This window comes from Amblyomma mixtum, chromosome 1, assembly GCF_055824585.1.
Source record: "Amblyomma mixtum isolate Tamu chromosome 1, ASM5582458v1, whole genome shotgun sequence".
NCBI classification, from domain to species: domain Eukaryota; kingdom Metazoa; phylum Arthropoda; class Arachnida; order Ixodida; family Ixodidae; genus Amblyomma; species Amblyomma mixtum.
The window spans coordinates 199,462,683-199,476,429 of NC_143012.1; the positions used below are offsets into that span (position 1 = coordinate 199,462,683).

General features: G+C 45.0%; 1 protein-coding gene across 3 annotated transcripts in view; it reads right to left on the bottom strand.

Moving 5' to 3' along the window:
• Positions 1-13,747, bottom strand: part of LOC149370516 (MAM and LDL-receptor class A domain-containing protein 1-like) — a 197,706-nt gene that overhangs the window by 93,487 nt on the left and 90,472 nt on the right. For all 3 annotated transcript variants that reach the window (XR_016285828.1, XM_089562058.1, XM_089562069.1), the window contains 6 exons: positions 11,900-12,118; positions 9,136-9,168; positions 8,676-8,810; positions 7,091-7,226; positions 5,098-5,206; positions 3,820-3,901 (listed from right to left, as the gene is read on the bottom strand). Coding sequence is in view for 2 of the 3 variants with exons in the window: in XM_089562058.1 (XP_089418184.1) it covers positions 3,820-3,901; positions 5,098-5,206; positions 7,091-7,226; positions 8,676-8,810; positions 9,136-9,168; positions 11,900-12,118 (714 nt within the window). In the remaining variant the exon portion in view is untranslated. The remainder of the gene's footprint in view (positions 1-3,819; positions 3,902-5,097; positions 5,207-7,090; positions 7,227-8,675; positions 8,811-9,135; positions 9,169-11,899; positions 12,119-13,747) is intronic.

The window sequence follows — 13,747 nt, forward strand, 5'->3', positions numbered from 1 at the left end:
GGGGCAACGACGCGAGGGAGCGAGCGTCTCTACGGCCGCGAGTCTACGGGTAGAATGGGACCCCGGCAATGCGGCAGCAACTATTTTCTCTTTTCACTCTGCCTTCGTTTACAAAATAAGTACAGTGCACGTGACGGGCAAGCCTGTGATGCCGAATACTTGCTGCGTGACGGGTTGCCGCTCCGGCTTCGGGGGTACGCAGGAAAAGGCCTCGCTGGTCTGTCTGCCTAGTGACGCCGAGCAGCGTAAAATATGGAAGCGGGCGATACCCCCAAAGGAAAGCGGTGGATTTAGCTTAGACTCCAAGCATGTACGTGTCTGCGAGAGGCATTTTGCCCCACTGATTCGGTCTCACGAGTTCATGATCAACAGAGAAGCAGTGTCGCTGCAATGCGCGAGAAACCGAAACTCAGGCCCGGCGTCGTCCCACGGATATTCGAAGGCCTACCAGCGTACTTGGGCACGAATCTGTGACGATGTTGCATTTTAGACAGCTGTGCTCTTCAATCTGCTGATGGCTTTTGGTGCGAAAGCACTACTTCATGGGATGAAACCCAACCAAGAATCGTGTGGCGTACCTGAATTTAAGGGTGCAGAAATAAAATAAATATTGCTGCGACTAGCAATTTCGTACCCCCGGCGGCGCGAACGGATCAGCTTCGCTGGCCACTGCACGAGAGCACTGTGCTCTCGCAGCAGCCGAACACACCTCGTGTTGTTGTTGTTGCCTCAAAAACGATGGCACATACCCAGAGTGGGAGATTGGCCAGGGTTTCGTGCAGATCCAAGCAGGAAAAAACTAAACTGTAACACACTCTCGCGCTGCGCGCATTGTACACCGTCGTCTTCATCAACGTCCACCTTCGGAACGAACATATCAGACTAGCTTAACCTCGATCAGAGCTTAACTTCAGTCTAATATCGTCGCCAGACGTGCAACGACCCAGCAAAGCAAAACTATGAGCCAAACAGCCTAAACACATGCGTTCGCACGTCTGCTGGGTTTAACCACGTTGAACACCTAGCGCTTTTTATTTTTTGTACATGTTTCTCCGTGATTTCTATCATTGCTCATTTCTGGCTTATTGCGTCGCCGCTCACAGCTTGTCACTTGGTAGCGCGAAGCGAGCACATGAGCAATATTTCCTTGCACTCGTCAGCGCCTCCGTAGTCACAGCGTGGAAAAGTGTAAATAAATGGCTTATGAAGCAAGAGTCTTCAGCAGCTGGCTTTGCCACCTCCGAAAGTGTCAGCAAAAAAAAAAACAAAAACAAATGAGAGCACCATCAAACTACCGGTGCATTCGTCATGTGATCGCTCTTCTAGCGCGCACTCCAGTTCTTAAAATACCGCCATAACGTCATGTTTTCAGCATTATTGAGATTTCAGTATTTATCACAAGGTAAACGCCAGCCTTAAGCATTCTTGTGTACTAGATGAAAGCGAGGACTCGGCCGAGACAGGCGCAGCCAGACACATACAGATATGTTACTGATCGCTACGCTAGATATCCAGAATAACGTTGTGGGCAAGTTGCGGTAAAAATGAATGCCAAGGCTGGACCATTGTACGAAAATCGCTTTTTTGTGAAAATCAACGAGAGAAAGTAAGTGCGTTAATTGTTTGCCAGTAAACAGCCGCTAACAAGGTTTACTAGTGGCCGTCGTCGATCGTAGAGGGTTTTTAGTGTCTCGACGTTGCAGCCAAGTTTTCAGGTGATAACCGGTAAAGTAGTGGCCATCGTAAGCCCAAATACCGATCCCCAGAAAGCATAACTACCAAGCGAACATGAGCCGGTTGGCCGGAAAACACAGGGCTCGCGCAGCGACTCGTGCCCCCTCGCCGACAGCCGCGCCTCTAGCGGCGCGCGCTGTCCCTATATGAAACTTTGGCCGGAGTTTCGTGACCAGAAAAAGCATTGAAGGACTATGTCTATATATAACAAATGGACAGTTCGGATCAGTGCACGTCGCTTAAGTGACATGCCAGTAACTAGGTAGGTTTTTTTTTCTTTTTTACTTTGCGTTCACGTTGCTATCGTATGTGCCCGGGATCTTGCGTCACTAGAAAAGAGTTCGAAAAAGGGCTGGCGCACACGTGGGTTTGTTCTTCTAACTGCACAGGGCTGTTACTGAGGCATGAAATAAGACAGGCACGTGGCAAGCAGTACCGGCTGAAATTCAGGAAAGAACCTGATGGGAGCGGTGAACGAAGAGCACTCTCTTGTTCTCGTGTGTACATCGGCCAAACAGGTCGATTTGTGAACGACCGCCTCCGAGAGCATGCGTATGTAGCAAGCCCTACCGGCAGCACTGAGTTGGCTGTGCACTGCCGCACGTAGATGTACTTTGATGTTTGACAGGCGCACAATATCTACTCGCGCAGTTATAACTATGTGCAGCACACGCATTTTAGAAGAAACCGAGATATGCTGCACCATCACTGACGATCGAAGAGAGGACAAGCATGGCGACTTTCACGCGTTTTCTTATGTTTGAGTGTTTTTCTTCGCTGTGTTTGCCCGTTGTTTACTTCATTCTGTACCAAGGAAATTTAAGACCTAATCGGGAGCCAGCCCTCCTGTCTTCAGTGCTTTTTTTTTTAGTGACGCCGCCAGCATGTCAATTAAAGCGCCCAAAAGCTGTGCTTAAAAGCTGCTGCCGCTTACTTTTCACATTATTCAAAATTATTCGAAACGATTCGAATTCGGAATAAAATTCTCCTATAGTTTCCGAAAAATTTACACGAGGCTCGACCAAGGCACGCCATGTCTTTCTTCAACGATTGCTTCAGAAAGAGAGCACATACTGATACCACGCAGGATGCTCCCGCGCTTTGTTTAAGCAGGATGAAGGACAGCCCTCCGCGATGCGATCAATTCCTGTTGCAAGTCTATAATTTTTGCAAGGCACACCAAATTTAGCCAAGTGACAGCGATCAGGGAGGTTTTGCAAACAGGGATTTTATTCCCCCTCTAGGAGATCACTCGATGGTTCTTCGCTGTCCCCTCTCTCATCTTGTAAGTTGCAGCGCTAATTTAGTCGCAGTCATCAACAGCAAATGGCAGTTTTCCAGTAACTTCCACTACGCATGACATGATCGTCGCAGAGTTTACAAGCTTGCAGATACTGACTGTATTTCATGTCCTCAAGTAGACATCTTTTGCGCCTTTTGAGAGCAATAGCTATACCTTCAAACAGCCTTCTTGAACGCTGTGCTGTTTCACACGATTATCCGTTTTGCACAAATAATGGCTATATCTCTGAATATTCGAAAGTTTTCGATAAAAGTTCGATTTTGGTTTCACCGACACTGTTCTTATCGCCATGGCTGGCCAAGCTACACTATTCTTATTCAATCCTGTTTTGAAAAAGTACTATTCCAAAACTCACTCTAATAGAGTTTATTCAGTAGCTTTATAGCCGCCGCGGTGGCTCAGTGGTTATGCCGCTCGGCTGCTCACCCGAAAGATGCGGATTCGATCCCGGCCGCGGCAGTCAAATTTCGATGGAGGCGAAATTCTAGACGCCCGTGTTCTGTGCGATGTGAGCGCACGTTAAAGAACCCTCGGTGGCCGAAATTTCCAGAGCCCTTCACTACGGCGTCCCTCATAGCCTGAGTCGCTTTGGGACGTTAAATCCCAATAAACCAATAAACCAGTCTGTAGCTTTCTATCTGAAAGTGCATCGTGTAACAGTGTTTATACTGGCACAAAGCTTCCCCAGGATATGAAAAAAATATTTGTACTAGTCTCATACTGACTTTAACATTAAAAGAGCAACAAGACTCGCGATAAATTAAGAACTATGATTTTCTCACCTCTCATTGGGCAAGATCCAGCATCCAGTTGGATGTCATCAAGCGCCACCAGGCCACGTCCAAAGTTGGCTTCAATCAAGATCTATAATATGCACGTGCGAGAATATGTAAGAACACTGAGTGGTGCTCATCAGAAGCGGCTGCACATATATGGAAGTCATTTTGAAGGATGTCGCTTTTCCTTGTATTGCCCTAGGTTTGGATAGATTCAGATAGGACATATCAGTACGAGCATAAAAAGAGAAACAACACTCGACATGAATGCTTGTCAGTGTTTCGGTCGCCTCCTAAGCGCCTGCCTTTTTTTTTTCAGGGCTTTTGAAATTGAGGTGCACTTCACTGCATCGCATGCAAGCATTAATGCCATATTAGCTCACCGTATGAGTATTATGGCACACTCCGCCTCTTTTGTAGAGAAATTGTGGGCTCAGAAAATAAATCACAAAAAATCGAACAAAAGCTTCCGGAGACTTAACCTTTTCGACTTTCTGTAATGTGAAATATAGCGAATAATTGGTCGCAAAAACGAACAAGAGGACGCTGATTGCGGAAGTCCTAGACTCTAAAGAAGGAGACAAAAAATAGGGCAGTAGATATGATTGCAGTAGGAATTTTGTGGTAGATTTTACTTGTCTATAAAGTGACTATACAGGAAGTACAGTCTGATTCGCAGATTCCGCAATATTACGTGCGACGCTCACGTACTGCGATTCGCAACATAGTAAGGGTGGCACCAGCGCTACAGACTTCGACAGCATTTTTTTGCTAACTCCAAGGCAGTATACAATACCCTGCTCATGTTCGGTATGATCTGTCACCGCTGTCCCTGCTACGATCGTCTTTGTCGTCCAGGACGCAAGATTATGGATAGCGGAGTTACGATCCGACAAGGCTGGCGAAGGGCCTTGGTATGTGGTTATAAATCAACGTAATCAAAGGAAACAGCCAGCAATAATATGTTGATAGAGACTAACTAACCAGGTGATAGTAAAAAAAATAAGTTCCTATGCTTTGCTTATACTATGGTAGTCGCGAAGCACAGAGATTGTAATCTCGCCAAGTATTTCCCTCTCCTTAACTACTTCCTTCACGGTACGGTCCAGGTGTGCACCGAATGTAAGGCTGCCCGCGAGTTGACAAAGAACATTCGCGGGAACCAGATCGACGGAAGAGCTACGCGTGTTTCGCACATGCAAGCGTTCCATATGCAGATTTCACTGGCTACAAGAGCCACATTTCTTTCCTACGCACTGATGCCGAGTTTCTGCAGAAACTCACCTTTAATTTCCCTTCACGCTTCTTGATGTCGACCAGCACATGCTCCCAGCGGTGGCTGGCGCGAGCGGTGGTGTGGAACACGTTCTCTCTTCCGACGAACACGGCGAAGCTGCGGCCGAGTTTTTGTGAGTTAGTCACCAACTAAGATGCTTAAAATAACGATTCCGCTCACAGTACTTGTTATTTCTTTAGTTATGTCACGCCTCCTTCTGTGCCTTCTCCAAACAATGCGCCTTGCTCCTGCCACAAAATCAAAACTAAGCTTGAGTTTGAAGGGGCGTTATTCGGACTCATTTAAGTTTCGCAATTCCTTCATAATATGCGAAGTTTGGAATGCTGGCCTGAAATCTTCACAAGGCAGGATTTTAATCGCATCATTAAGACGAGAGAAGATGTTAGGCTGCAATTTATATATTTTGGAGGCCGAAACATAAAAACGAAATTAACATTATGTGATTTACGAGTCGTCGCTAGACGCATTATAATGAGCCTATTTTAATGGTGAAATTACCATAAATACAGAAGGTTCGGGTCCCAATTTTTGGGCATTTGGCTTGGCTTTCTTCAACCCTGAGAGCCGCAGAAGCACCTATCAATACATTAGCCTACATAAAAGAGGTGAAGCTTGTTGGCATATTATTTGGTCTAGCTTTTTCCACCTCGCCTATTTTACTTGCTTGATTCCTTTCCCCGATTTGGAAATTAGAAAAGCAGACTTTGTGCAGAAAAAAATTCCTTGCCCTTTCTTTCTCTTCTCCCAAATATACTTAACTTCCAATGGTGCAACAGCGAATGCAGAATGATGCATTGCTATATTATTGAAGTGCATATTAAGCTGGCTGAATAACACGGGCGGGATGAAATTAATCAAGGGGAGAAAGTTCGTTATTCGCGTCAGCGCAGTGTCGACCAGAACACGCATTTTAATTATGCTTAGGTGTTTGAGCGTATGCACGTGGAGCAGTCACGAGTAACGCTCCAATTTTACAATCTGCCGTAAAAGGTTCTAGCTATGCTTGACCGTGAGAAATTGTTTGAAGAGGAACAATGTAATTCATTGCAAGCCCATAATGATTTATAAAAAGGCGACGGCAAGAGCGGCCCAGGCCATAAACCGATGTCTGCCTTATAGAAAAACGCACGATATAGCTTCTTCAAAAAGCATTGAACTAATCGTGTTGAAATTTTTGAATTGGGTGCTTCACAGTTTGCCGTAAGTTATGTTATGTTCCACAGCACAAGGAATAACGAAGTCACGTGCTCAGTTACAGCAGATGCCATAGTCTCAGTGTCGTCTGTACTTTTCTACTGCAGGCTCGACATAAAACAAGCGCGTCGATGTGCCTGAGAAACTTTTATACTGCTGCTAGAAAGCCGTGCTGCCTAGAAAGATGCATTATTAGCATTATTATTTAGGGGCTTCGAGGCTGACAATCTATTCGCTACCACGTAAGCTTGAAGCGGTAATCGGTCGTTAGCGTGTGATTGGCTGATTTCCTTCATTTGGTTGTTGGACTCGCCTTTCGACTTGACAGCAGTAACTTCGGCTTTAACTCAAAGCAACAGAAACAAAGGTAGCAGAGGTTTTAGTCGAAAGTGGAACCTTTCCAGCGCATTTCCAGCCGCAAAAGATTGATTCACATACACCCGTCCTTCTCTGCCACCGGCAGATTGTCTTTCGTTGCCAGCGTAGAAAGGTAGTGCTGCTTTTTCTTAAAGAAAGCGAAAACAATTTTTAGGCCCACAGTTGTTTTCAATTCTGCAGAACTTAACTAATATACATGATTTGCGAAGGTTTTGTTTAATATGCTGCGGATTTTTACCAAGAGGTTTTTAGTCAGAGTATGCACTGACTATCCGCCAGCCTCGCGGGGTGATCCGAGTAAAGTTAATTCCCCACTGAAAACAGCTTCCGAGGAGTCCCAATGGGCGTGGCAAACGGAAGTCACTTCTTTTTCAAAGTAAACTAACCAAATTTTCCCTTGTTACTTACTCGTTATGCATTGCGTGGACCGTGAACAGCCAGAGGCTGAGGCAGGCGCCGTTGGTTGCATTCACCTCCAATTCGGGACTTTCAAGGGTTGCTGTATCCAAATGGTTGTACTTGTTCGAAGCGAAAAGAAAGCGCCCTAAACGAGCGAGGAAAATGCGGACGTTAACATTATTGAGCATACGCGGACAGGAAGAAATCTCACGTAAAACATGAAGACAAGGGATCTATCGCTATATTAGCAACACATTGTTCCACAAGGAGATCAGCAATTGAAAAGACTGACAGGCAGTTGTTAAACATCGCGTTGTTCTTACTCTTTGCTGACAAATACAAAGAAAGACAAAATCGCGAACGAGGCTCCGCGATTCAAGGCAGAATTTTACTTAGTTGTTCCCTTCCTCTCGCTCCTAGTGAAGGTCCACCAGTGTATGCATGAGTCAACACTGTGGTTTTCTTTTTAACATATACAGACAAATTATTCATGACATGTGTTGAGCGCATGAGAGCCTTAGCAGGTTATGTGTTGTTTAACCCAATATATTGAACTAGCCGTTAATAGGGTGAGACGGGTCGGTAGCACATTCAAAAACTCGGGATCGACTCTCCGGCTGTCCGGGATCGACTGTGTCCGGCCGTTCAGATTTTGACTTCAAGCCTGTTCTTTCATTTTTTAAGGGTGCGCCGACAAGTTTTGATTTGGTTTATTGGTTTATTGCGGTTTAACGCCCCAAAGCGAATCAGGCTATGAGGGACGCCGTAGCGAAGGGCTCCGGAAATTTCGACCGCCTGGGGTTCTTTAACGTGCACTGACGTCGCACAGTACACGGGCCTCTAGAATTTCGCCTCCATCGAAATTCACCCGCCGCGGCCGGGATGGAACCCGCGTCATTCGGGCCGGCAGCCGAGCGCCGTAACCACTGAGCCACCGCGGCGGCGCGGGAATCGCAAAGTTCTAAATCTCTAGGGAACGCTCTCTTGACTGAAATACCTCAGTAAAACTTCCCGGTCACCGGTTCATAAAATAGCAGGAGGTTGATTGAGAAGATCCCGGATCATTCAGGATGTAAAATCGGAAGATCTCTGATGCCGCCCGGAGAAATCTAACTCAGCGCCATATATCGCTGCTAATTAAGGAAATAAATGCATGAGGGATGACTTCTGCACGTGAAATAGGGTAACAAAACTTCAGCTATCGGAAACATTAAATATGGGCTACTTATCTCCGAAGACCATAATAAAAAGACCAAAGTATGGGTGATTCTTCGCAGTGTTTGTGAGCGCTTCAATTTAAATGAAAGGAAGAGAGCAATAATTTTTTAAGACATAATGTTTTAAAGATATCACAAAGTTTTTTCGCCTTTCTTACCGAATTTCTTTATATTTTTGCCGGATGAGATAGGTGCTGCAGTTTCTATTTATTCATGGTTGTTTCTTTCTTTATGTCGCCTGGGCGCGAAAACTGTTCCCATACACGCAGGCATCTGGCACTACCAACAAATAATGACTTCAGCCCCTCAGCACGAAGAACATTTCAAAGGAGCGCTATCACTGTATTTCGTGGCGCGCTTCACTGTTAATAGCTCACCTCTGTACGCCTTCACTGTGTGGTCAAAACGTGGGAAGTCTGGGACTTTCTTGGAAGGGTCGTTTAGGGCCCAGTTTAGTGACGTGCTTGCTGCACGCCATCCGCACATTGTTCCTTGTTCGAATGTGCACCTAGCTGAAATTCAAGAAAATAAGAGATAAATTTTCAGCGTATGTAACAACACGGTTTAATACGTGGATTGGCATAATTCTTTGCAAGCGGACCATAATCGTAGCTGTCGGAATGGAAGCAATCACGTTTTTGTTTTTGTTTTTTGTAATTTAGAGGACAAAGGCATATCTTGAAATAAAAAGTAGACTAACCATTAAGAGTAAAGGATGCAAGTGCGCACATCTCAATCGAAAAAGTTACTCAACACAGGCGTCCAGGCAGAGAAGGCTCTTAAGAATAGAAGGTAAACCTTCTAACCACAGACATCTTGAAAACGTCAAATACTCACTGGGAGAATCCGTTGATGGTGGGGGTTTCAGATCTGAAAAATGAAAAAAAGAATGTATAGCTCCCATCTCATCACAAAAATTAAGTTGGTCCTCGAATTGCCAAAATTTTTCACTGCCTTACAGGTGTTAACACTCGATGCTAGCTAGTAAGCTATCACCTTCCTCGCCTCAACCTCTTGATTTTACTGGTTTCCTCTGGTGAAAAAATCAATATTTTTGTTTTCACACAGCGATGTAAGCCGCTGTAGATGCCTAAAAATGTTAACTTTTCCGGGAAGAAATAAATATGTTAGCCCCAGGCACGCTCTCCGCATATTCGGAGTGCCAGAACCATTAGTCAACATTTCAATCGTACAATTCGACTGTAAGCGCAAAAATGGAAGCACTGTGCTGTGAAGAGAGAGTTAAAGATGTGAGTGCACGGCGTAGGAATAAGAACAACTACAAATGTTCTTTCAACCGTAGGTCTACAAAATGTCTAAGCAGACGACCGTAGATTATACTCGTGGCTCCCTCTGAGCTTGCCACAGAAGAATGGTCACACAAAGGGCGGAGCGCGGCTTGCATGAGACCATGAGTTTCAGTTTCCTGCCTTTTCATTCTATTCTTCTTGTTATAGCATAGTTATAGCCGAATAATGAATATATAACGGAAGTATATTTTGTACACATGCCCTACGAACTTACTACGAGTCACGCAACTCAAGCTGCGCCCTTATCTAAACAACGCGGAGGACCGTAACCACGCTAACAAATTTCGTGGCGGAACCTGGAAATCAGTTTCCAAAATAAAATCTTGTCTACACCCGCTAAGCTAACATTGAAACGGCGCAATGAGATTCAACGTAACGTACTGAAAAGTATATGAAGGAAGCCAACAGCAGCCGAAACCAAGGTGCATATGGGAATGTTTCTGTTCTTTTCATTTGTGGTGTTCATCAATCAGATAAAAAAGCAACGATTCCGCCTGTGAGATATCAACTAAAGATCTCCGAACTTTGCATTAGATGCTCTAGCAACTGAGCTACGCCGACGGCGGTTCAATGTTCTGCGTTCGAGGGTATTTATGTTTTCCATGTAACAAAGCAATGAGAGTGCTCACCAAGGCCATCCATGTCCATAGTGCGTCGTTTATTACCGCGAATGTAACGTGCAACGTCATCAAACTTTCTGCCGCACCCTGCTACGCTTGCCTTTCTTGGAATCCACCCAGTTACCCTTAGGGACCACCGATTATCTTGCCTCAGATTACATGTCCTGCCTGAACCCACTTCTTTATCTTGATCTTGACTAGGATGTCATTAAACCGCGTTTGTTCCTTCACCCCCTCCCCTCGCTTCCGATCTTCTAATGTTACACCTATTACTTTTCGTTCTATAGCTCGCTGCGTTTTCCTTAACTTAAGCTGAACCCCCTTTGTTAGCCTCCCCGTTTCTGCCCCATAGGTGAGTACCGGTAAGATACAAACGTTGTAAACTTTTCTCTTGAGGGATATTGGTAAACTGCCATTCATGATCTGAGATAACCTGCCATGTGCTCTCTACCCTGTTCTTATCCTTCAAGTTATTTCTCTCTCACGATCCCGATCAGCGGTCACTACCTGCCCTATGTACACATACTCCCTTGCTACTTCCAGCCCCTCGCTACCATTTGTGAACTGCTGTTCCCTCTAGACTGTAGAACACCACTTTCGTTTTTTGTCCTCCAGTGCACTCTCTTTTAGGGGTAGAGTATGCTGCGAAATTCCCGGGGTAGATTTCTGCCACTCAATCTATGGAATGCTTACTCATCGCAACGACGGTACATTTTCATCTTAAAGTAACTTGAAGTAGTTAGCAATGAAAGAGGGATTTTAATCTTTGCAGCCGTGCACTTGAGGTCATAACGCTGACGAGGTCGAAACCTCAGTTAGAGTTTTCGTAACTGCTTGAGATTCGCATGCTTTGAAGAGGGAGTCTGTTTCCAGTGACAACCTTAAGTACCCCGTGCCTTTAGAAATATATATATATACCATAAGGCTTGAGTTTAAAAGAGAGCGCTCTAGAGAACAACATCCTGTGTTTTTACTCCCTTATAGGTTAATTTGTGTTTAAAGTGTGAGACAAAACATTTAATCTACTTTAGTAGAGCAAAGAGCGACCAAGCATTGCATTTATTTTGGGAAGCACAAAACGAATAAATATAATGCTGGGAACACCTCCAAAGAACATGACGACAACAAGGAAAAAAACCTAAAACACCGCTGACACAAACGGTGTCGAATAGCAAAGAAACAATTCTTTTTCAAGCGTGAACTATAGCCTTGCAATGCGCTATACGGCCGACGCAATAAATTGTGCGCGCAAAAATAGATTTCTGTGTCTTGAGAAAAATGAAGAAGTTCGTACCAGATATTAGCTAAAACTGAGTGTTTAGTTTTGACTTCAGTGCTATGAAAGCTAAAGGGAAAAGAAAAGGTACAGAAGGTGTAAAGAGGATGTAAAGAAGGGCCGAGCGTGTCGAGGACAACCTCACCACGTTTGCCTCGGCTCTTGTCATACATGCCTTGTGAGTGCCAGGAAGTATCTGCAAATACTTGCAGCATTTGTAGATACTGCTACGTGATGCCTGTTATTACGTGATGTCTGTTATTTTAGCTACCTCCGGAATCCAAGATCATTGCACGATGCTCGAATTTATGGATATTGACACGGATTGTTCCCGAGCAGACATTAGCCGCATCGCGCCGTCTCCAGCTTCAGAGCTCCGCAGCAGAGTGCAGTACCTTCATTTGATGTCGTCACTTGAACTGCTGCGATGGCCATCAACCCTTTTTCTCCGTCACCTCGAGCCACCCACACTGCAAGCTGACAGTTGGTGCCGCGCTTGAGTGTCATGTTCACGGTTGTCCACCCGGCGACTTCTCCCAGATCACGGTCAAGTTGAACATCGCCTTTGTCACTATCCCCGAAGCAGGACACGGAGAGGTTTGCTGACGTTATATCTGTGGAGGAGAAAAAAAATATGAGATTGCACGCACAATAGACGTCATCGCAATAAATGCAGGCATTTCGGTTCGTAGTACTACCACAGGTTGATTTACTGAAATAAAACTGCAAATTTTGCTCTGCAGTTTTGGCTGATATGTTCAATAAAAAGTTCCCCATGATCACTACACGCACGAAAGCATGCAGGCTTCTTTTTTCCTGGAGTACAGTTAGGTTCGAAGTTGCAAATTTATCCTGAGTGGCATTCAATGAGTTACTCTTTTTGAGCTCCAGTAATCTAACTATTTCAGAAAACAAGGAAAGCCTACTTTCTAGAAAATCCTAATCAGGACCGAAGCGTCAGCATTAATTTAAATTAGAAGATGCTTTTTACGCAGTAACATAGAGTTATAGGGTATTCCTGTCACTAGGGTTTAACGTACAAAAGCTGCGTGTGGGTTATGAAGGATGTCGTAGTGGAGGGCTCCGGTTTGATTGCGACCGTCCGGCGCATTGCACAGCTAACAGGCACCTTCCCATTTCACTGCCTAAAAGGCCACTCACACGGTCGGGCTTTCATTTCGCGGCCTAGGGCTCAGCGCGAGCGAAGGCCAAAGCCACCGAATCACTACTGAGAGTGGCAGTGTGTGAAAAGTTTACGCTATGGTTTTCGTAAGAAGGGGCGATAGACGGCAGTGCCGAGTATTTCGCGTTCGAGTATTTTCTGCATATAATGGCCAGATACCACCAAGCACGCGGAACAATCTCTTCGGCGCTGCACCAGACATTTGTGATGTGCGGCACCTGTTGTGGACTTGCCCAGCGACGCCCCCTATTAGAAAACGGCTCCTCAGGGAGGTCGGCCTGTGGCGGAACCGCGAAGGGGACTATGTGAAGTGGACTATGGACAATCACTTCACCAGCAGCTTATGCGACTACCTCGCCGAAACTGGTCTACACTCCTTCTTTTAACTTTCTGTAACCTACATTCCACTCCCCCTTTTCTCAACTTATGCCTCATGGCAGACTTCTCGAATAAAAAAAAAACAATCTCTTCTCAGAAGTTACTAAAAGAAGCTTTCGATGCCGGACATAAAAAACATCACTTCTAACTCTAAATGAAGTACCTTCGGCCGGTTATTTTAAGCAAGAAAAATGACAGATAGTAACAAAGCATAATTTTGTGCGCGCGAGGTCTGATCTCTTGTTATACCGTTTTTCAACGTTTCACGGAAAGGTGAGTGCCTCATGATGTTTTTAAGACTGAAGGAGAAATTTAATTGAAAAATGTGATAAAGGACATTGCAAAATAGGCTAGCTAATAAGATAAATTGGTCAGGAACTAGATGGCTGGTTATATCAAGTCAGATGGTGACTATTGCATGCTTTGTGCATCTCGAAATGTAGGAGCACGCCGCATGCTTATGAACTCTATCGACTTCAATAAAACACCTTTTGTACAGAAGCCACATGACAATTGGTCATGAAGGGCAGGCGTTATTGGTAGTTTGCAAACATTTCGTTTTCCAAAGGCGAGTGCGTCTCTCTGCCGTTCACCTGCTAAGCAAAAGGATGTAGAACTGATTGCCACCACGTTGGTCCCATTTTGACGAAGGTACGATGCTAAATCAATAGTGGATTCAGCT